This window comes from Necator americanus, chromosome V (assembly GCF_031761385.1).
Source record: "Necator americanus strain Aroian chromosome V, whole genome shotgun sequence".
NCBI classification, from domain to species: domain Eukaryota; kingdom Metazoa; phylum Nematoda; class Chromadorea; order Rhabditida; family Ancylostomatidae; genus Necator; species Necator americanus.
In genome coordinates, this window is record NC_087375.1 from 19,305,685 (window position 1) to 19,328,839 (window position 23,155).

At 41.5% G+C, this 23,155-nt stretch overlaps 4 protein-coding genes across 6 annotated transcripts; 3 read left to right on the top strand and 1 right to left on the bottom strand.

The window, feature by feature from the left end:
- Positions 1-494: 494 nt before the first annotated feature.
- RB195_014430 (uncharacterized protein) lies at positions 495-11,397 on the bottom strand (the record flags this gene model as incomplete). 2 transcript variants are annotated; one of them, XM_064204697.1, is made up of 7 exons in its annotated part: positions 495-556; positions 3,836-3,931; positions 3,985-4,066; positions 8,429-8,565; positions 8,720-8,871; positions 11,278-11,322; positions 11,381-11,397. In XM_064204697.1, 7 exons carry the CDS (start codon positions 11,395-11,397, stop codon positions 495-497), a joined length of 591 nt encoding a protein of 196 aa, XP_064060577.1. The 2 variants fall into 2 exon arrangements, with proteins under 2 accessions (XP_064060577.1, XP_064060578.1); XM_064204696.1 differs by lacking the exons at positions 11,278-11,322; positions 11,381-11,397 and having other exon boundaries at positions 8,720-8,861.
- An 84-nt stretch (positions 11,398-11,481) lies between these two features.
- RB195_014431 (uncharacterized protein) lies at positions 11,482-15,319 on the top strand (the record flags this gene model as incomplete). Of its 2 annotated transcripts, XM_064204698.1 has the most annotated exons (6): positions 11,482-11,513; positions 11,696-11,826; positions 13,619-13,759; positions 14,279-14,343; positions 14,682-14,753; positions 15,185-15,319. In XM_064204698.1, the coding sequence occupies 6 exons, from the start codon at positions 11,482-11,484 to the stop codon at positions 15,317-15,319; spliced, it is 576 nt and encodes a 191-aa protein (XP_064060579.1). The 2 variants fall into 2 exon arrangements, with proteins under 2 accessions (XP_064060579.1, XP_013305604.1); XM_013450150.1 differs by lacking the exons at positions 11,482-11,513; positions 11,696-11,826 and having other exon boundaries at positions 13,621-13,759.
- A 1,901-nt stretch (positions 15,320-17,220) lies between these two features.
- RB195_014432 (uncharacterized protein) lies at positions 17,221-18,434 on the top strand (the record flags this gene model as incomplete). Its single annotated transcript, XM_013450149.1, has 4 exons — positions 17,221-17,362; positions 17,578-17,642; positions 18,155-18,226; positions 18,300-18,434. The coding sequence occupies 4 exons, from the start codon at positions 17,221-17,223 to the stop codon at positions 18,432-18,434; spliced, it is 414 nt and encodes a 137-aa protein (XP_013305603.1).
- Positions 18,435-20,197: 1,763 nt separating this feature from the next.
- RB195_014433 (uncharacterized protein) lies at positions 20,198-21,372 on the top strand (the record flags this gene model as incomplete). The annotated part of the gene is made up of 5 exons (XM_013450148.2): positions 20,198-20,206; positions 20,440-20,578; positions 20,893-20,957; positions 21,083-21,154; positions 21,238-21,372. 5 exons carry the CDS (start codon positions 20,198-20,200, stop codon positions 21,370-21,372), a joined length of 420 nt encoding a protein of 139 aa, XP_013305602.1.
- Positions 21,373-23,155: the final 1,783 nt, after the last annotated feature.

The window sequence follows — 23,155 nt, forward strand, 5'->3', positions numbered from 1 at the left end:
CTATCACACCCGTTGACATCTTCCACAGCTGTTCTTAGGATCGCACCCATGGAGTGACGAAATAATTCGCTGACTCATTTGTAGCTCTCTTTATGTAATTCACGTGAAATGCATAGATGCAACCGAGGAATACTTCATTGGTTACCGACAAACGACAAATGAGTTGCTACTCAAACGCGTAGCAGCCAGTAAAGGCCCTTAGTATCAGCTAGAAGAGTGTCCAACAATTATTATATGTGTACAAGTTCAACTTATGGAAACAGTGATGCATGGGCGGTGAGATTGTTGCGTAATAAATTATGTGTTCTTGGGGTAAGTCATAATTGTATAAGGAACGTATCGACAACTGCGTAGCCAACAAGCATGGCATGCACACTTTTCAAATGACTTTTGCTTGTTAGAAAGGAGAAAAGAAGGAAAATAGCCTTGGAGTTAAAAGCACTGATTCCCGTTAAATTATTTCCGCACATTGACGGCGCTGGGCTGCGTTCGCTTCAATGTTCTCCGAATCTCATTTCTTCCCTCTGTCTCACACGCGAATAGTAATCGAACGAGTCTGAAAAAAAAACATCGACAACAACAACACACGCCTTGCTACGTAGCAAGCGATTTGTACAAGACCAGGAGCTCGGCGTCTTATGCACTTTTCGTGTTTCCTCTAAAATGAGGGACAGTTTTGCCGTAATGACAAGCAACTACAACATTTAAAGATGCGGCGCTACCCCAGTGCCAGTTGGCTCACGGTGATCCCGGAATTCTAGCCTTAGGATCAAATTGAAAAAAAATAGTCCAAAGTTCACATTTTTGAAAAGTTCTAAGGACATTTTAACCAGTGAATAAGCTGCATTGTTCCTTTACCAAGTGTTCTTCTTGGCTGATGCTATTCAACGTAGCATTTAAGAGCTGAATTCTTATACCTTGACATACTGATTCCGAACTTTCCACTGATTTGTTAAATATTTACGGCTCATTGTAGAAAATCGCCTTTCTAACGCGTCCATAATTGATGATGAATAGCTTCTCGAACTGCTACCTGCACCTGTGCAGGGCGAGTGTGGCGCAGTCGGTAGAGGTCCGTTGTAGCCACACGTTCGAGGGTTTGAAACCGTCCTAGTGCAAACCAAGGCCTTCATCCCTCCGGCGTCGATAAATTTACCAGACTTGGCCAACACGCGTTTCAAGACCTCAACGATTACGAATTCCAGTAAAACGCGTTGGCGCATCCCAAGTGGACTGATACGCCAGTGACTTTATCCTTTTTTAATGCAGAGCTCTTCTGAGTTCTTAAAGTTTTTCGAAAACTGCGACCTACATAGTTCAACATATCTTGGAACCAATTCTATTCTCGATCTCGTACACCTTTGTCGCCTTGTTTTCTGTTTGTCTGTCTGTTTTTCGTGGTTTGTCTTCTTTCTTCCCATGTTCAGTTTCATCCTTTTTTCCATCATGTGATTACAGAGTGATGAAATTCAGGGTTCCTAAGGAATTGTTGAGTGAAGGAAGTGACTGTATTGTCATTAACTGATTTTCACAACGTTGACTAGATTGGTCTCGATAACCACCTTGGTTATGATTAACATTGACAATTATAATCGACAATTTGATCAGTATGAATCATCGTTTTTTTTGGCGCGTTATGTATCATGTGTTTTCGAAATTTGTTCCACTGAAACCCGCTGAACACCATAGTTCCCGATATCCACAACATAACTGCTATTTTCTACTACGGAAGAATCGGTTACTCATGAACTTTATGTCTCCTTTGTCGGATATCCAAAACAAAAAAGGTTTCGTTTGATCCTGATTACCAATTAAAAAGGTTTCATGCAAACCCTGAAGGAGTGCTGGCAAAAAAAAAAAAAACCATTTTCCAGATTTTGCTTTTCCTATGTAAACAATAAACTCAAATACGGAAATATGTGTTGTTTTATCTCTGACGAATTTGGCAGCACACGTATTCATGATTCCGACGAACCAAAAGCATTTTGTGAGTATTTTGCAAGTGTGGCTCACGCTGCAATTATTACAGTTGCAGGATAAAGGTGAAGTACTTCAGGGAGGAACCCGTGTCCCCCTATTCCTGCAGTATACAGCAGATCTACCAGCTTTCCTTAGAGCTCCACTTAACATCACACCGCGAATATATGAAGAGTAAGGTTTGCTCTTATCTCTGTAGTAAATACCGTTAAGAAATGCACCCTTTCTGCACTCAACCGTAATCAAAAACTGTCTTATAAGCAGGCATCCAAATGAGGCCTCACTTAAGAGTGACTTAAGAGATTGATGGATCTTTACTGAAACAATGCAAAACTACACAGGATTTAAGAGTTCTGTTTGGTTCCTCGCTGAAGTTTTCTGATCACATTGATAGTATCTTAACGAAAGCTTACACAGGACTGTTTACGTTCATAGGAGATATTCGCTGCGATGATCCAATAATCTTGACGTTGTTGTGCAAAATATTCGTTTTACCTCACTAAGAACATTGCTTGAAAATCTGGAATATATATATATATATATATATATATATATATACGTAGCTAAAATTGACAAATTGACACAAAAAAATCTCACAAGACTCGTTTTTTATAGAATTGGTTATTCGTGTAATAGTACGTCCATCAATTCTTCAAAATATGAGGATTTCGATAATTTAGCAAGGTTTGAGCAGAAAAGTTTCCAAAAATTCTTCAGTCGAATTGGGTTTGCCTCCTTTCTCTGTACGGACTTATTGACGAAAACAGTAAAACTTTCAAAAGCAGACTGAGACAAGTTGATTGTGTCCGTTTTCTTCATCTTGAGACCACGTAAACGGTTCTACTTTACGTGATTTCAGCATTTCTCATTGGAAAATTCAACTGAGCTTCTACAAATAGCGGTTGTTGTGAGTGCAAACCAGCGCAATCCCAAGTTTAACTGCTTTTTCTCTTCGTCTTGAAGATCTTCTGAACATATTTCTCAAAATTCAACTGCCTATCTGCCCTTCTAAAGGTATCACCCCACGAATCTAGGGAGGTGGGGGTTTTAGGTGGTTTATGCCTATACAGGGTCGTAGATCATGGGGAGGAAAATGATTCCGTCCATTTCTTCTTAATTGCCGTAAAAAACGGCCCGGAAGATGCCGCGCATGTAAAAGGCTGGCGCGCGCCAATCGAACTCGTAGAAAACCCAGACTACCACAGATTCGTGGGGTGATGGCTTTGAGTCTATAATATTTCCGTTTTATTGTTTTGTTTTATAAGAAAATGCTCTGGCAATTAGATCTTGTTTTGGCCCACCAATACGTTTAAATCAAACAATTTTCTCCCCACTTTATACTTTATAAGGAGGTATTAGACAAGCACGCTATTATTCTAAAGCTTTATGTTTGAAAAAAAAATGACTTCAGCAATTTCTATGCTACTTATTTTATTAGCGAGCCTAAAATATTAGCGCTTCCATTTCTACACACTGACTGAGCTGTGAGCCGTTATGCCCTTTTACCGAACTGCCGGTGTTGCGACTACGACATTGACGAAGAAGGGCATCTTGCTGGCTCATGACCCTAACACCTAAACCCTGCTATACGTTGACACTTCAACTGCTCTTAGATATTTAACTTCCCTACGTAAGTCTAGCCCACTGACTGGGACCTCCCCAGCTGGGACATAAGTACTACGTTACATCGGCCAAGACGGAACTGATCAATGCTCATTGCATTTTTTTCTTCCTGTCTTCCATCATGTATTAGTTGTATGTTTGCCCCTGCAACGCACGCCACTAAGCGTAATATATGCATAAATAAATTTGAGATTTTTTTTTAAAATTTTTTAGAGTGAGGTTTCCACCCACGAACCTGAGTCATCCGATTCTTCTTCCTTCTGCCTGCGTCTTCTCGATACTATCAGCTCCCGTTCTTCCTTAGGAAAAATAGTTTCGAGATTCAGCACTCCTATGATCGTTGTTATTTCACATAGGTCTAAAATACTGCGAAAAGAAACCCACCTATATCGAATTCCTTTTTCGGTGTCTTTCCTGAAGTGATGTAGGATTTAGGTAGATAGAACTTGACCTTGCGTTTTCCGGGCTTAATATAGAGGATCTCAGTATATTCACACTGCATTAACTGCTAGCTGAGCTGAGCAGCTAAACGAGATCTCCAGGTCTCTGAGTAAAGAGGAGAGTTCAAGTGAATTTCTGGAAGTATGTTCTCCATGTCTCTCTATATGTGTATATGTGCTGCATTAGTAGGTATTGATAGAAGGGTTGTTCACAAGTATGACTCACTATTGACCAAACTTAATGGAAAAAGGGAGTTGGCCCAAAAGAAGCAAAAAGTGTCATATTGGCTACTTCTTGAACTCTAACGGTGAAGCATCACTTACTAGAGTAACACCACATGGTGCCATTAGGATACCATTTCCAAAATCTTCATGTGAAAACAACGCCAACACCGGTGTCATAGTTGTCTAGAGTAGGCATTAAATTTGCAATCGAACCACTGGGTTTGCGCAGCTTCTGCACTCGCTCGATGTCCTTAAACACCTCCGTAGCCATCTTTAATATTAGGGATTAATCAGGGCGCGGTGTGGCGCAGTCACGAAGAGGTTCTGTTGTGAGTGTACGATCGATCCAATTCGAAATCGCTGTGGCGCCTTTTGTCCCTCAGGGACCAATAAACTGGTACCAGACTTGTCTGGGAGAAAAGAAACACTCTGCAAGTCGCTGTATAGGCTAGACATGCCTTTGTCAACATCGAACTACTCCAAGCTGAAGTGAAGCAAGATCTGAAGCTATTTATTTTTTAATGGCTAGATAAGCAGGTTTCTTGAGTTCTGATCCATTAGGCAGGGTTTCCTGGGTCTAGCAATTGCGTTATTTGGAATCATTACCTAACACCTTGGTTTGTAGCATTCGATTTTCTAGCGCATCTTCAGCGCTCGCTTTCGCCTGTTTCGAGACCTTACAGGAATTCCCACAGATGGGTCATAGAAATCCACGAAACGTTATAGGTTCCATAGTAATCCACGATTAGCAAGCCATTCGCTGAACTCTTCCTTGGACTTTTTACAGGTCCCAGCCACATAGTAACCAGAGTGAAATTACGAAGAGTCTGCAAGTTAGGAGCAATTGGAGCTGCATCGTTGAAGAAAGAAAGAAAGCACAAGATTTACTAAACATGCATTTTCCTGGATTTGTGGTGATGGACTGAGGTGATATCTCGCGTATTCGCGAGTTTGATTAAAACGGTGGACGGAGTTTAGGTCCTAACTAGGCTATTCACATCATCGTCGGGTTATGTCGTACAAAATACATTTAAGCAAATCCTCTCAGCTAGGCTCGCAAAGAATCTATCCATCCGTCTCTATTCCATTATCGGCGATAATTTACGCTTCGATTGAACTGCCTGTCAACGCCAAATATCCAAAATCTCCCTTTACCACCTCGTCCAGAACTCTCTTTCATGACCAAAAGGCTTCTTCCATTTTGGATCTGAAGCATTCTCAGACAGGACGATCAGATGATCGCATTACGTGACCAAAGAATCGAGTATGGTTCTCTATGGCTGCTTCAGAAGGCCAGGAAAGATGTTGATGTTTTCTGTGTCATTCTCCGGCACATCATATCCACTTCCGAGTAAAGTTCTTTGTCATGGCAAACCACAGGTCAAGAATAGCCTAACAGTCGTCTAAACAGTGTTCTCTCCATGCAGTCAAGCTTCTTCATCACCATCGACAGCACTGCACAAGTCTCCAACCGGTACATTATGAAGGGGTAAAATGTGAATGGGTAGATTCCTAGCTAGAATTCGTTGGCGATGTGCGATGACACTTCGTTAAAGATTTATACGACGCCGCCTTCATAAATGTAAGCAGATGTAGAGATCTTCGTCAGGAATTAGGGTGAACGAACAACCATGCGACTTGTGGACGAGTTCTTGTTATTTGAGGTGCATGCTGAGATTTCGTTAAAGGGTTGAATGCAGAACTAGCGTATCTTTGCTGAAAACATTTCTATTAGTTGCCGTCGTTTTTCAGCATACACTTCAAAATGCTACAACTCGTTCACAAGTCCACATGGTTGTCCGTCCACCCTAATTCCGTTCACGGTCTCGACGAGACTTATCAGGGCGGAGTGCAGGCCGCAGGCTGCAGTTAACCTTGATACACAGACCCGAACTTACGGCTCGATCGTGGTTCCTCACCAACCAGGCTGTACATTGGTCGTTGCACATGCCGGAGTTCAGAGACTGATGGCATTCGTCAATTCAGCAAGACATTGGCGACTTCGTTGGCAGTGTTGAGGGCAAGCAAACACCTTTTCTTTTTGCTATACTCGCTTAGCACACTTAGGTTTCTCTCGGGTTCTTGTCCTCACACTAATTTTCAAAACTATTTCGCTCTTAAAATGCGTTCGTTCCCACAATCACGCCTCAACTGGCGGCGCAAATTCATTCTCAGACGCTTCGCCTGGCTGAAGTCAAAGTAGTGCGGGCTACACATACATAATTGAACGTGGGTCCTGTCTCCGCAGATGAAAGCTCAAATTTCTTTCTTGGTTTCAAAACCGCAAACGTTTTCCTTGCAGCATTCTGAATACATTTAGTGAAAGAGTCAGCATCATGCACTCACTTCGCGGTCCGTATTTTGACACACATTGGCGGAACTTCTTTCTGTATTCATCGTCTTTAAGACCTACCAAGTCGAGCTTCGGTTGATGTTGAACTGATCGGAGTCGAATGTCCCAAACAGCTCTAGGTTTTCGGGTGTCTGAAAATGGATCTCAGAACATTATCGAGCTGAAGCTTAAGAGTCCGTGTTTTCCGCTTTCGCTGCAGTTTTGGCGTTAACTGGATTGTCCTCTGCCATGTAAGCTGATGACATCGATGATTACTTTTAAACGTGACAGCAATGGTGAGCTGCTCACAAACGCCTACCAGACGTATTCGTTTGTCCTATATTTGCTTCGTGGTATAGTACCATTTTCCAGTACATCGTATCCTTGTTCAGGGCCCATCTCTGCATCTGCATCAATTTCGACGATTACTGCCAGCTGGCTAGGTATGCCGGACATCAACGCGTTGACTTCACCATAAAAAGCGCCCTTGTTATGATCTTCCTCGGCTTCCATATGTGCGTAAGCACTTACAATCCATACGTTAATTCCTCTGCGATCTCACAATCGTACCAAATCGCGTTTTGACGACGATTACCCTTACTCTTCCATCAGGTTGTAGTCGTTCCTCACAGCTATTGCGCAGCCTCCTACTTTCTTTTCATCAGCATATTGTTGTAATTATCGATGCTGATGATTATTATGTGTTTCCTGCAGTGCATTGGACGGTGCATACAGATGCCGCAGCAATCTGGACAGAGCGGCTTGTTGGAGTTTACTTGCCAGCGACCAGCAGTTCAACCTTACAAAACAACGTTCAAAGCGAAGGTACGACTCGGGTAGCTCTACAAGTTTTATTGCAGCTGCTATAGCATGTGATCATGAAAAGCGGGTGCCCCTAGAGTAATCGATAAATCGAGTTCAGAAAATTAGAGCAGTCGATGACAAGTACGTTTATATATTTACATTTCGAGCATGGATGACAGATGATGCACGTTGGAATTTTTTTCTGGAAAACTTCCAACAAAGATAGAGAATTGGGACTCTGTTGGTAATTTTTTGGTCATTTTACAAAAACTCTCGAGGATGTTCAACACGATAGCCTCTGCATATTTTTTGTTGGTCAAATACCATACGCTAAGCTCACCAGCTAGATGCAAACTGGTGTGCCCTGATCACCGTTTGTTCTTCCTTACCGGGTTTTGAGACTATGAGGTTTAGAAAAATATTTGCGCAGTGAACAACAACAGTGCAATAAATCCATTAAATTGGGGACCTACAGCGGATTATGGTGGAGCAAAATCACGCTTTGAGGGGAAAATGAATCGAGTTACCGAAAACACGAAAAAAAAATCGGGTGGATCCGCATTTTTTTCGAATTACCGTAGTTAATGTGCCAAACATTTGAAAAGAGCTGTAGGCTTTTTATTTCTTCGTTTCCCACGATTTTAAGCTGACAGGGAGAATGTTATAAATCAGTTCAACTTTGCCTATTTTAAGGAAATACAATTTTAAGTGCAGCAATGACCTAGTTTTTACAGATGCCAGTTCAGCTGGATAGTTTTTTGTGTGGTTTTTTTGGGTTCCATATTGAAAACCGCAAACTGGCTACTGCTGCGATGATCGTTTTGGGTGGTTCTGGTCGAACAGTTCTCTGAAGTCAATATTGTTCTGTTATCTGCAAACATGGGAAGTTACCTTACAAAAAGTTCCATAATAGACACATTTGCGAAAGAATATGTGACAAAACGATTTAGTCATATTTAGAATGTGCATCGTATACCACATAATGCACTTCTGACTTTTGAAACTCTGAAGGGATAGATGGGCCTACCTTGATTCCATCATCACAGTCGTGGTAGACCTTAAATACCGGGTCAATTGGAGTCAACTCAGCGGTTCCACCACTGAGACGGAACTCGCCGTTGCCATCTGTGTAACCAGAGTCAAGAAGGTCATCGGGATCTGGTCCTGAAAGCAATGAACTATTGTATTAGTGGTTTTTCTTAATTTCCTTTATCTTCCAATTTTATTAATTTCATAACTTAGAAAAATGGAAGCCAACGAGAAAGCGAATATTATTCTTGTTATTGGATGGATTTTTCTCCTATTAGGTGTCGCTCACCAGTATCCTCTTCCCATAATTTCACTCTAACATTAGAGGCAGGTTTTGCTCCACAAATAAGTTTTCCTCGAATTGCTATCGACTGATCTCGCATTGCGTGGCAAATGCCAAGTAACACGACCAGAGTCAATATTCGAAGCATGTTAGGATTCCTGAAAGGTATTCGAACACGGAAAGTGTTTCATCAGAAGCATGTGACACAAACAAGCCAAAACTATTGGGTTCGAAAGGAGAAATGTCGATGTTCCTTATCGAGGTGACAGGCATTGGCAGACTGACACGAGCAAACAAAAACACGTTGATCAACGTTGACGCCTCAAAACACAACTTCTGATGGAGTACCTAAAGGGCGATTTTTGGTGCTCGCGAGGTTTTCCCGTCTACGACAAAACTCGGCCCATTTTTTCGAAATTCTAATTTGTACATCTTTCAAGAGCTTATCTAACCTAAGTTGTAGTGGTGATTTCGTAAGGAGCAGAAGTGGAAGCTTATTAAGAGGGCAGTTGGTTCTTTTCTCCTGCGCACAATCAGAGAACCAGAAGATACATTATCTCTCAACTCCCTATTGATAGCAAATGTGATGAACAGACATAGGATCTGGTATATGAAAAGGGTTTGAGATATAGAGAAGGTCGTACCTTTTCTCAAATCAACTGGGCCATTCAGAAATAATCTTACTTTAGGTCATCAACAGACACACTGCAGTCAGCCGATTTCAATAATATCATGAATTCGAGAAGATTTCCTTCTTTTTCCTGCAAATCACTTGAACGCAAAGTGACTGACCGAAGTGACGGCTTTTTGGCAGTAATCAGAAGTCCAATAGATAGGAGATATGAGGTCGAAAACGAATGTCTATGTGAACTAGAACGTGAACGGAAAAATTCAGTACAGTCGAGGTCAACTAAGCTAGCTTAATTCTTTCATACCGAAGGTGAGCAGCGGAGCTCTGATCGTCTGATGCTAAGGGCGCCTGTAACTATAAGTGCTCGCTTCAACGCGGACGTACTTTGTCAGCCTGATTGAACATATTTGTCATTAACTGAGTGTTGGTACCACAACGTACAAGTGTCGCGCATGTGGCACACCGAGAGACCGCAACGTGCTTGTGTTTGCTGCGATTCTGTGAAAGCATGTGTTGCGTGAAGGAGGGATATTGATAAGATGTACAAATTAGAGAAGAACGGGTTGGCTCTGCAGGGCAACATATTTTCTCTTTCCCAGACTCTGATTATTCGAGGAATCCCAACGTATGTTGAATGAGTTCCCATTCCTCGTTCATCCTTTCATTTATCACGCTCGCATCCAATTTTATGATGCAATCTATGCGATGAAATTAGCTAGGTCCTCGTGAACTCTGAAGGAGTTCTATTACTTCTCATCTTTTACTAATAAACCACCTTCACAGGTGAGTTAGTCTACTAGGAATTTCCAAGAAGCCTGCGAGAGTTAAAAAAAAGAAATCGAAGTCTACCTTTGCGATCACATTTTGTTTTTACTGCAGTGCGAGAGGCTTAAGGTCTATCAATACTTTGAAAAAGGATTCCATCGTTTCTCAGAGTTCACGCGGATCTAGTTCCGCGAAATTTGCGTATTTGCTCAAAGAATTCCGTTGTATCGTTCACGATAGTTTCTTGATTTATTTTGTGTACTAGAATCCAGGACCCTTGAAATTGTTTAAGCTAAATCCAAAGAGCAAGAGAGTGAACTATATTGAGATATTATTTAAATCATGCTGAGTTTGCTGCAAAATCATTGGCATATAGTAAGAAAATCTCTCTATCGTCCCATTTGGCTTCCATATAATCGTTTTCCCCTACTTGGGCTTTTGGTACCTAAAGATTGTCCGACTCTTTTTCGATCTGGTACGTAGAGCTCCTACAAAAAGCAAGTCACGAATAATAATTGTTCAGAAAGCAATTTTCGGCGAACAGAATTGTTGGTCGTAGAATAGTTACCTTATCATTTCCCTCCTTGTGAATCAAATCTCGCTACTGAATTGTAATAATTGGCAGGTGGATTTTTCTCCGAAACATATTTAACAGAGCTTTATGTGTTGAGTCAAACGGACTAGTGCAACCACAAATTCTGGGATTTGAATCTCATCATCAAGTCTAAGGCTTGGGTTCAGTGGGTCCCTGTTTGATGACCGCTTTGCGTAAGAAGAGACCACGTGACGGCAAATTCCCAGAATTCAGAATGGACGACAGGACATCATCATTACAGTGTAACTCTTCTATATTACGGCAACTGTTTCACCCGCGATGGTAAGATGACAGATGAAAAGCAGTGAGTTTCGAGCGCTTACTTCCGCAATTCCTTCAAAACGAATATTAACAGAAATTGCTCCTTTTCGCTGAGCACTCTAAATTATTGCTGCGAAAACCTTCCTGCAAAATCGTTCTGATTACCTCACTTTTTGTTTACCGCTAGCTACCTACTATTTGCCAGCCGCACACTCTGTAAGGGCGGTAGATGAAAATATTTTGCATCATATCTGTCGAAGTCGCTGGGCTAATTCAACATGAGGTGGAGGACTGATTGAATGCAAGGCATACCTGATGAGTAGAAAGGGAAGAGAAGTGGGAGGGAAGCTTCGTTCTCTTTAGTTTTATTTCCATCCTTCGACTATTGTTGTTACACCGTTTGTTCTATGTACACCCAGGATCATGGATCATTCTTAAAAAGCATCGAAATGTATAGATTGACAGTTAGAGCTCAGCTATCAATAAAACTCTAAGCCGGGCGAGAGCCGTTCTTCAATGGCACTTGAGAATGAGCCGTTTGTCCTAAGGTTTATTTTGGACCCTGCTTTTTAACGCAACGGTGATGACGTGCCTTCTAATTTCCCTGGGTTATCGAACCATGGTTTTATTTTGGGCCTCTTATAGTAAGCGAGCTGTACTGCCCCTTAATATGTTAAAAGCAGTGCATCGCGAAATGTAGGAATCTACGTCTATGTCGGAATCCCTACAGGAGTAGGCGGCGGCAGAGATCGCTCCCCCAATCCTCAAGCGTTGGAAGAGACCTCTGCCCAATCAACCTTACCGAAACGGATAAAATATATACCGAAACGGGCAGTCCGTATCATCTCTGTGATTACACAGGTAAGGCTGTTTCTGCCGCTTGTTTGGCGCAGATGTTGGACGCCCTAGGGAGCTACTCGCGTTCTACCGCGTAATAACTTGGAGACGCAATCACTGCCTGCGCTGTTCTGGATTTGCGAAGGGATGGACTCCAAGGTGATCTCTTTATTCGATATTTGTGCCCCTACCCCCTACAGGTACAATCCTACAGGTGCAAGGATTCCCGCCACATCAGTAATTTCGTGATACGCAGTCTTCAACTGAGTCTCCCGCTACTGAGTTCTATAGTCGTTTCAGTTCACCCAACAATAGAATATTGGAATCTTTTTAGCTTGCGTTTCCAGGCATTATAGTTCTGCGACTGGTATCGCCGTTTGTCTCCCCACGAACGAAAATTAATATGTTTTCCACTTGCACAACTGTTGCATTCGCGAAAAAAAACATGAGCAGCTTTGACGCATTTGTTTCACCTTTCCACTGCTAGCTACCACCAAATTTACTTAAGTTTTCCAAATCAGAAATTGCCTCTTTGATCGCTCTTCTGACTGCCGTATACGTATGTGTATGGAGCATGCATTTATCAGGAGACAAACCAGATTGTGGTCGAGGTTGCGCAACCATCATTATTTCGTCGGGTCCTACTGCAGAACTCATTCCATACGCATGTCCACATTTTAACTAATCGAGCACACTTTTCAAAACTTTTCCTGAGCGTTTTAGTTATTCACTTGTAGCTGGAAATCCCTTCATTCATCATCTTCCTCAGTTCATTCATCAAGTTGGCCTCTTTAGCAGGATGAATCTGAATACCAGTAAACTGCAGCAGTGGAAAAGCTACATTGCAAATTTTCAAACACTCTCTTACTTTCATGTGTTACACTGAGAGTTATGACAGTGAGGAGGAAGAGGGAAATTTTAAAAATGTTCTTTCTGAACCAACTCCAACAGTTTTTTTTTGTGAATCGTAGCAAATTAATTTTTTAGTTAGTGAATTATAATACGAATTTTCTAATAGTTCATCTATGCATGGCTACGCAGGGTCTATAGTTTTTATTTTACAAAGGTTCTGGTAGAGATTCTAACTTCTCAGTTCTCAGCATTGGTTAATGTATAATTGCAAAATACAGGAGATATTATTGAAAGAAGGTACGAATCTGGTTTGCGTTGGTGCTGAAGAATGTGAAAAGAAAATCGTTGAAAATGAGAAGATCGCGTGAATTGGACCTACAGCTGTAAAGTGTACGAAAACTATTGGCATACGATTTGAAAGGCTTTCTTCTGATTCGGCTCCTATCAGTTAGAAAGGTCAGAAGTTGAAGAGGTTGTTTGTAACTAGTAATACGGATTTAAGGGGAAGGCTTATCGCCTTCTGTATCATATTTGCTGTTAACTACCAGTTTCTTGACAGCATTATCTAATCAGTGGTGTTTCGCTCGCATTTCCTTCTCCTTCGTTTCTTGTGTATAGCACCATCTCTTTCCTCTCTAATAATACTTTTATGAATTGCAGAAATTGTCACAGGAGTCTCTGATATCACATTTAAGCAAAGAAGTAATGTTAAAGTCTTCTTCTAATTTATCAGAGTACCACTTTCACGGAGCAAAACTGAAGAAGAGGATCTGTGCGATGACAAAAAATTAACAAATAGTTCCAAGATGTTCTTTTTTCTTTAGTCATTATCTGGAGGTCTCCTCTGGAAAAATATGCAGAGCTTCTTTTTTTATTTCCAACCGATCATTGTTTTCGAATAGCTTCTTTTTGGTCCGATTCTTCGCTTGATCAAATACGCTTCAGTCTATAGCATTTTCTTCAGCGATGAGATACATCGTTGTTGTCGCTTTGTTCGGTTGCACGTTGGCGATGCGGCAACAGGCTGTGGCTGTTTCCGGAAAGCTAATGTGTGGAAATCAACCAGCTGCCGGAGTAAAAGTCAAACTGTGGGATGAGGATGACGGTTAGTGTTGTCAAAAAACGCGATGTCACTTTTTGACAAACAATTGCAACACAAAAATAGTGTATTTAAACCATTGCCAAGGATTTGGATACAAAGTTCACGTTAATCCAAAATTTTGCCAAAGAAAATTCCAATGCCTTTTCTAACCAATGATACACTTTTTCCTTAATTTCTTTTTCCTTGATAATTTATTCTTTAACACATATAGGTATTTACTAAAACCAACTCATTTTTTGTGATTGCTCAATTTATAAAGGGCATTGCATGGGATGAGCATACTTACCTCGAAATGCTGTGCACAAAATTACTAAAATAAAAAATAGACACAAAATAAAAACGAAATAATATAAGTAGTAAGTAATGGGTAATTTAAAAATAATATAACATATAAGTTGAAGAAGTTGAGGTTTCATTAGGTTCGTACTCTTTGGGATAGTAACACCTCCGTTACAACTTCAGTACCTCAGGGGAAAACCAAGCACGGAAATCGTACTACAGCAATAGTTGATAACTGTTTAGGACCTGACCCAGACGATGTGCTGGATGAAGGATACACGGATTCCAATGGCGCTTTCCATCTCAAGGTAATGTTTATTTGTGCTCCTTTTTGGCTCATTTCACACAGAATTTCTAGTCACCAGAAAGAAGAATTTCTTTTGTTGGGGAGCTTTTTTGTGTGCAAAATGTGAAAAGAGTTCCTTATTACGTCACCTGCATGCGCATTCATTTAGGATAGAAAATTGCGGTGCCATCTCGATCAAAGGGGTGTGGTTCACTAAGGCGAAGTGCAATAGAATTTCAGTGAATACCCCGAGATGAACCAGCCTAACATAAGTATCTATGGCTTAATTTAAGTAAAATAAACAAATGAAAATGACGTATCTACAATCAGCAAGGAATTGAATCAATCTTTTTTGTTAAGGGTTCCGAAAGAGAGTTGACGAACATTGATCCGGTCTTCAAAGTTTACCATGACTGTGATGATGGCATCAAGGTGAGACGAAAAACTTTTTGGACATAAATGAAGCTATTTTTGGCTTGGTCCGTGTACTGTATGAACGCTTCCATATATTAAAGGCATCACTCCACGAATCTGAGGCGGTACAAATTTCAGGTGGAGTATTCTTATTCCCGGAGGATGTGGCGCGCGCACAAGGCTGGCGCGCTCCAATCGAACTCCTTGTAAAAATAATACGCCGGAACGCTCGAAGCCGTGTCTTCCGGGCCGTTTTTTACCGCACTTAGGAAGAAATGGACGGAATCACCCTTCCCTCCATAATCTGCCATCCCGTATACGAATACTCCACCTGAAATCCGTACCACCTCAGATTTGTGGGGTGATGCCTTTAAAGGCCCATTCTATGTAAGAAAACCATTGTGATAATTAGTCCATTTTCTTCAAAGGCTGCAATTCTTTTCATTTAGCCCGGTCAACGAAAAGTCAAGTTCCGCATTCCTGACTCCTACATTTCTTCGGGAGGAGTAGCGAAGAGAGTCTTTGATATTGGCGTCCTCAATCTGGAGACAATATTCCCTAAAGAAGAGCGCGATCTTCTGTAACTTGATTCCAAAACGGCATTGGTGTAGTTCCTCAGTGTACTAGTACAGCTTCAGATAATCTCTTTCTTGTTATGCGTTACGCAGGCCAACTGTCAGTTTCTAGCTTTGAGCGTATGTATGTTTTTATGGTGAACATGTGATTCAGATAAACATTCGTACTTAACACAGCTGCTACTTGCAAAAAATGAAAAATTGCTTTCCTTGTGTTCCACAGCACGCCAGCAAGTAGCTGATCAAATGTTTGGAAATGCTAGCGACCTTCACATGCTCCATTTCAGAAGTTTGTTGAATAATCCTGCCCCCCAACAAAAGTTCATCATATTTGCTCTTTGACCATCCCAATGAGTTGACGTTTTAAATGACACATAATGATCTAAACATACACCACAGCATACTTGGTAATGTACTTTTCAAAACCCTCATACGCTCATCTAACTAGCTCTCACTTACTTATTTACCTATTTTTTATGACTCGCTTATTTGTGATGGATTTTTCATTCAATCCTCAGATCATTTTTACTATCCCTAGGACAGAACTCAACAGCTGTTTTGTGGGTCACAAACAATAAGAGCAGCTGAGAAGGACTACTGTTTGCGAACTACGTTTTTCCATTTTCTGCCGTTTTCATCTGAGAACTGATCAGTTAACAACTATGTATGTGTCTTAAATATTCTCGTCGCTCGCCAAATTCCTGCGAACAATTTTTAGTGAATTTATGTTTTTTGATGGAGAGGGAGAGAGTACAAATAGAACAAAATGGTTGAGATACAGTGAACTCTTCACTCCTTCATGTGAAGTTCTTCGCTCTCAACTTTTCCAAGTCACTCATTCCTTCGCCGTCTAATTCACCATCTGACACCCAAACGCGGAAGAATGAAGGCTGGGAATAACGTTCGATACTAAGTAACGATTGCATGTCGGAATTTACCATTATCCATATTTTGTATACAGCAGATACTGCCAGGTCCTTGCTCCATTTCCTGGCAAACTGTTCACCATCAAGTTACAGTACAAATAAATTAGAGTTGAGCGAATACTTTTCATTCGCCTCTGCCTTGTCACATGAAAATTGCATGGAGGGAGGTCTTCGAGCAAGCGTCCTGGGTGCGCAACCACTCAACCATGTCATATCACTCAACTTAATTTGCGACATAGTCCATGAAATTGAAATGGTACTTCGAAACTATAAGACACTACGAAATAATCAGAGTTATTAAATCCCTCCGTTTTAAGGATCATATTGGCTCGACATGAATCATCTTACCAGCTCCTACAACAGAAAACCTCCACAATTACATACAGAGTACACGTTTTCTGCATTTCATTCTCAAAATTCTCGTAGACCATATTTGTTGTCGTCACGGTAGAGAAAATGCCCATTAGCGAAAGTAGTTTTTTCCGCAAAAGATAAGACGAAATCTTTTATCACCTACCACTTTCCTGTCTTTGAAATGGGCTCTTCATTTCGATTTTTGACTTTTCTACCACATACATAGTTTAGTCCCTTCTTAAATTCCGTTTGATTTCGACTAGTTTTTTGCTCTCTTATCTATCTACTTTTATCTGTTCTGTTTCAAATAATTTTTTTCCTGATTTTGAATAACGTGAACCTTTGATTATGTTCCAGATCCTAAAAAACCGAAAAAATAAACGAAATCGAAAAGCTACATCCTCTTCCCATCACTTCAAAACATAACATAGATTCTAAAAATATGAGAACAAGGGAGGAAATCCTTTCTTTGGATTTCTTCCAAATATAATGGACACTGGAATAATCCTATAGTGAAATTGTGTTCGTGAACTCGTTCGTTACGCACTCGGCTCACAGATTTGTGGCAGTTTCTGGTAGACTTCCAATTCTCGTTCTCCGGTGCAATTCTATCGTGAAAGCGCTTCAGATATGAGGGACATCGTCCTGCTGTTGGCTATGGTCGGACTTGCCTCGGCAATGCGGCAGCAGGCTGTGGGTGTTACTGGTCAACTGATGTGCGGGAATAAGCCAGCAGCTGGGGTGACCGTTAAACTGTGGGATGAGGACGACGGTAAGGTTTTCAGCGAACTTTAATCAATTCCCGTTCACCCTTGAGGCACTTAATGCTGTCAACGCCGAATGTGTTCAGTCGGGTAAGCGCGAACGCGTTTGTAGCAAAGCACGCTCTTTCCCTCCTGCGCACGTACTGCATCGTAATTTTGCCACGCTTTTGAATACTCATCGCGCTCGCTCTATGAAACCCATCCACTGTAACTATGCGTTTAGGAATAGATCCTGATGACCTTCTAGACGAGGGATACACCGACGCAAATGGAAAATTCACCCTGAAGGTGTGTTGTACTAGTTTGCAGCAATCGAAAATCGCAATACTTTTTCGGATAAAGATTTGATAGAACTGGGTGATTTTGTAATACTCGCCGTTGGAGAAAATGTGAAGCAAATCTCCTGCACCTTAAAGGCATCACCCCACGAATCTGAGGTGGTACGGATTTCAGGTGGAGTATTCGTACACGGGATCGTAGATTATGGAGAGGTGGGGGGGGGAGGGGGAATTCCGTCCACTTCTTCCTAATTGCCGTAAAAAATGGCCCGGAAGATGCGGGGCGTGCACAAAGCTGGCGCGCTCCAATCGAACTCCTCGTAGAAAATAGTGCGGAAACTGCATCGTCCGGGCCGTTTTTTGCGGCAGTTAGGAAGAAATGGACGAGATCACCCCTCTCTCCATAATCTACGGTCCCGTATACGAGTACTCCATCTGAAATCCGTACCACTTCAGATTTGTGGGGTGATGCCTTTAAAAAAGAAATATTCATCTCTTTTCAACTGAAACGAGTATTGTAAGGGCTCGGAACGCGAACTCACCACCATTGATCCAGTGTTCAAAGTGTACCACGACTGCGATGATGGTCTTAAGGTAGTGTTGATTACATCTTATGTTACATTTCCTTTCGTTTTTTTTTACCTTCTTCTAGAGATAGTATGTTTAGCCGGGGCAACGAAAGGTGAAGTTCCGCATTCCAAACTCATATATATCTCCTGGAGGGCTACCCAAACGCATTTTCAATATCGGCACTCTCAATCTGGAAACAGTTTTCCCGAAAGAAGAACGAGACTTGATCTGAGTTAGCTCTCTTCGAAGTATTACTGTGTCGTTTTCATGAACAGGATGATTATTTCAATGAATGAACTTTGAAAATGTATAAAATAAATGTGCTACACCGTACCAACATACAATGCGTGCAGAAACCCATGGTCAGCATTAAATATTCTCAGAGAATGGGCGCAGTTCGCATCTGAAGAGGGCCGGCTAGAAGAAAGAACGAATATAAAACAGAGGAAAAAAGTGTTTTGCAGCAGACACGTCGCAACTGAACAAAATTGGCAGCAGGTCGTGATTTGTTTCACTAGCAGACAATCACGATTTCGAGAAAAAGTTCAACTTCTGAGAAGGGAAAAAGATTCGAAATTTGACGAATCACTAAAATCACCACGACCTATTAATTAGTAATTAGGATGAAGCTGCGGGACCTGACGAAGCTTCTTCACCAGATGACTGTTACTTAAGCTGTTGTGAACTGTTTCTTACCTTACCCACTTAACCAGCAGTGTCCATGCACAATAAGACACAAATTCACAAATTATCTTGCATCGTACACTAAAAGATAGCTGCACGAAACCAACCACATGCAGAAATTCCTTGCAAAATTCATTCTACTTGAAAATTCTGCAATGCGAGTGGTAAACGAACTGCAACGCAGTCCTGTGTGGTACATCATATTTCGTACTTTGTCACAAAAGTAGGAAAAGTTTATCTGTTCCAAATCTGTTCTTCTTCACATCACCACAAGGTTCCAGTTAAGATTTCAGCACTTTTGAATATTTTGACGAAGACCTGGCGTCAAAAAATGTCTCACCAGTGAAGTCGTGGATCCCCAAAGTGACGCTTTCTCGTTGTTGTACCTCTCGTATTCGTGTGACTTCCTCCTGCACCTCTCCATTATCGTATTCGTATTCTTTTGCAACTGAGTAGTTAACAGCAATGAAAAGCTGATTCGGACATGACTGTTCCAGTTCTGAGTGGTTGCGTGAATAGCGTCTGTTAACGGTTCTTTCCAAAAACCTAAGAATATCTCAGATAGACATTCTGAAATACACTCAAAAACTCATGAAACACTAAAATTATCAAAAGTTAGCCAGATGCTGACATGATGTAGAACCTATCTAGTGTAAACTTCCTGAAACTTCATCAGTAATGACGATTTTTGACATATGCCGCTTGAAAGAACCGAATGATAAGAGAGAACTACCCGTTCCTTTTTTTCTTAAGTGGACAACGTTATATAAAGCATCTATATTTAGAAAGCGACTTCAGTCACCTGACGCACTCAAGAAGGTGGAGGCGGTTGATGGTGGAGGGGCCTATCGCTACCTCGACCCCGCAGCAGTAGTGAGTTAAGACGTTGTACTTCAATTGTGCAACAGCGAAACAAATAAATTCTATGAAACTCGTTTCGATGATTGAGTTTGCGTCTCCAGAATGAGATATTCGCAACTTCATCCTTATTCAGTGGATTATTCCACGCGGATAACCCACACCTTCTTCAATGATCCGCAGTTCTCAGGGGGACAACAACATCAATTTCATTTTCCTTATACCAAAAACGCCTGCAATTTAGGAGACTTCAAAATGTCTGGCCTGAAAATCTAAAGAAATGAATCGGCTTAGACGTGATCAGTATCGAACATATGGCATCAATCAATCAGTAGAGAAGAACTAAAGCATGCATTCACAGTTCATGGAAGTGTGTAATGGGTGGACGCTCTCGGTCAACATGATAAAGTACAGCTCAGTCAGAAGCATTCTAACTGCCGATCACCTGTTCGCATGTATCAGGTACGCTGTGTTATGTTTCTGTTAATGCACGGGCTCATTTCGGCTATGCTTATCCATATTCTACTGAACAGCTGGAACTTGAAAGAAACGATAGCATTTCAATGTTGCAAGAATTAACCTATGGAAAGCGTCTGAAATTCACTCTGTATTTTACATAACTCCAGTGCACTACATTGTAGTGCACTGGAGTTAATTAATATGCAGAGTGGATTTACGATGAGCAATTTTTTCAGATGAGGTTGCTTATCATATTTGCTCTTGCTATATGCAGCTCATCAATAAGACAGCAATCCGTGGCCGTATCTGGCAGACTGATGTGTGGAGATCGACCAGCAGCGGGAGTAAAAGTGAAGCTATGGGATGAGGACGACGGTACGTCAGTGAACAGCATAACAACTAACTATGAATTCTCTTTTCGAAGGAATTTTCGATGATAGAGTTTTGACCCTAACAGGCAAGATTCAGTAGGTAGCTTTCAGTAATAGGGTGAAAAATGCACAACACAACTCCCGCAAATTCTGGAATTGGAGGTTCTGATTCCAAAAGGCAACATCGAGAGTTTCTTCGAATGCTCTTCTTAGGACGAAAAACTCTGTTCCGATGTGACAAATCTGGAATCTTGTTTATGCTCGTGGGGTCCCTAGGTAGAACACTAACTGTGGCCGAGAAAATCGATTCCCTTCCAGGACCCGATCCAGACGATGTTCTCGATGAAGCATACACAGATGAAGGTGGCGCATTCTTCTTAAAGGTATTTTGAAGCACCCATTCAAAAAACGGGTTGGACCTGCGGTTCAAAATTCGATCTCTTCGCAGTTTTTAAGTGGATCCATGAACATTCGAAACTTATCTGCTGTTGAAATAACAGGTGTTTAGGGCTCCGAACGAGAGCTAACAAACATTGATCCGGTGGTCAAGGTGTATCACGACTGTGATGATGGGATCTTGGTGAGAAATTTGCTGTTGTTGTAGAAGTATTCAACTGTGGATATGAATAGAAGGTTTACGGTTTTTAAAAAGAGGAAATTTAGCCTGGACAACGCAAAGTGAAGTTCTACATACCGGACACGTACATCTCTTCCGGTAGTACTCCGAAACGTGTGTTTAACCTTGGAATGATCAATTTGGAGATTATTTTTGCAAAGGAAGAACGAGTTTTCTTCTAGAAGAGGTGACACATTTATAAATATGTATTATTTCGAAACTTGGTCTATGGTAGTGGGTTGCAGAAAGAATGTTCCTGCTATCCGGAGGTTTAGTGCTTCCGTATATTTGCAAAGATGTTTATATCTCACAAAGTGGTGTCTGTTGGGCCGCGTACAAGCCAGGCTGTTGCCTGCACGCAGTAGCCATGTTTCCACTACTCGCAATCAGGCATTTGGGTGTACACCTTGGGAGCGAAAGAGCAGCACTGTTACTCTAAAGCATTGCGGAAGTGTGCTGTCGTCCAGCCTTCTGCCACAGGCCACACAGTGATGGAAAAAAGCAGGAAGAAGCGCGATAGCTGTGAGGAACGACTACAACAACCTACATAGTTAGGAATTAGGCTCAGCGCCGTCAAGATACGCATTTGTACGACTGCGAGCTCACAGAAAACTCAAACTTATGCGATTCGTAAGTGCTTACGCGTGTATAGAAATTGCTGAAGACTGTAACAAGGACTTCTACGTTGATGTCCATGATACAAAGGAAACAAAGGAAGCAGGCGCTATTCGTCGGAATTGATGCCAACGAACCGATATGCATAGAAGATGGGCCCGTCCTCTGAGGCAAACATCAAGCAACAGTAGTCATTTGGTAGACCTCTGGAAGCAGACAATTCTCATCTTTACTCCTATGTTTAATAACGAGTCATCGGCGCCATCAGCATATCCCTACCAACACTGTATACTCATCAAATTCACGATGGAGAAACCTGTAGAAAGCTGGTTGGCTTACTTTAATGTGGATATCTACTTACTTGGAATGGGGTATGAAGACTGAGTGACCGAAAACTCATAAGCGAAGAACGAGTGAATTGCGATCAAAACGAAGCCATACCGAGATCTTTGCGAGGTTTGACCTGTGGGGCAGACAGTTAAGGTCCCTCACGAAAGCCCTTGTTGTGATTAGTAGTTGTGTCCGTAGTCGTTATCATTACATGAGGTAAGCACGTAGCCGATATGTTCGTCGCTGTGTATGTGAAGCGTCTAAAGCCTTTCTGATGAATGATGAGGGGTTTGAGAGGAGAAGTCATTTCTGGCATAGAAATTTTCCCAGAGTTAGACGAGCGCGGTAACCCCGAAACGTTAGCTGTTAATAATATCAATCTTGGCTGCAGTTCAAGCAAATCAATGAAAGCTATGTATTCAATGTAGCAAGATTTAAGGACCGTCGAACATAGGAACTAAGAAATGTTCCTTTATTAGAGTTCTTCCGCATAGTAACTTATGTGAAGTACCAAATGCGTAAGCATGCCTTGTAGTTGTTTGAAATTGTGCGTAAAATCCTGAAAAATAATGAACGACAACGATCGCATTGCTAAATCGAGCACGTCTTATTTCGAAAACCCAAGTGTGTACAATCGAGTCAGAACAACCTCTGCGGTGCAACTGCATGGGCACTGCGCTCGTAGTGGATCAGTGGGACCGAATCCGACTACATCTAACGAGTGTCCCATCGCATCGCACACAGTTGCACAACAAGTCACGTCTATTTGATCAGACTGTATATATGGGCGTAATTTCTGTCCAAAAATCTTAGCGGATGGCTCGATTACGACGAAACTTTGCTGGCAGGCATAATCCATACGAAATCCACCGCAATAAATTTTATTCGAAGACAGTTTCCGAATGTCTATTCTGTTAAATGGAAAGCGAAGGCAATTTTTTTTTTGTAATACGCAATACTTCTCACAATATTTCCAAGTGTGTCTAATAAATAACAGCAAATTTCCCATTTTTACTCACT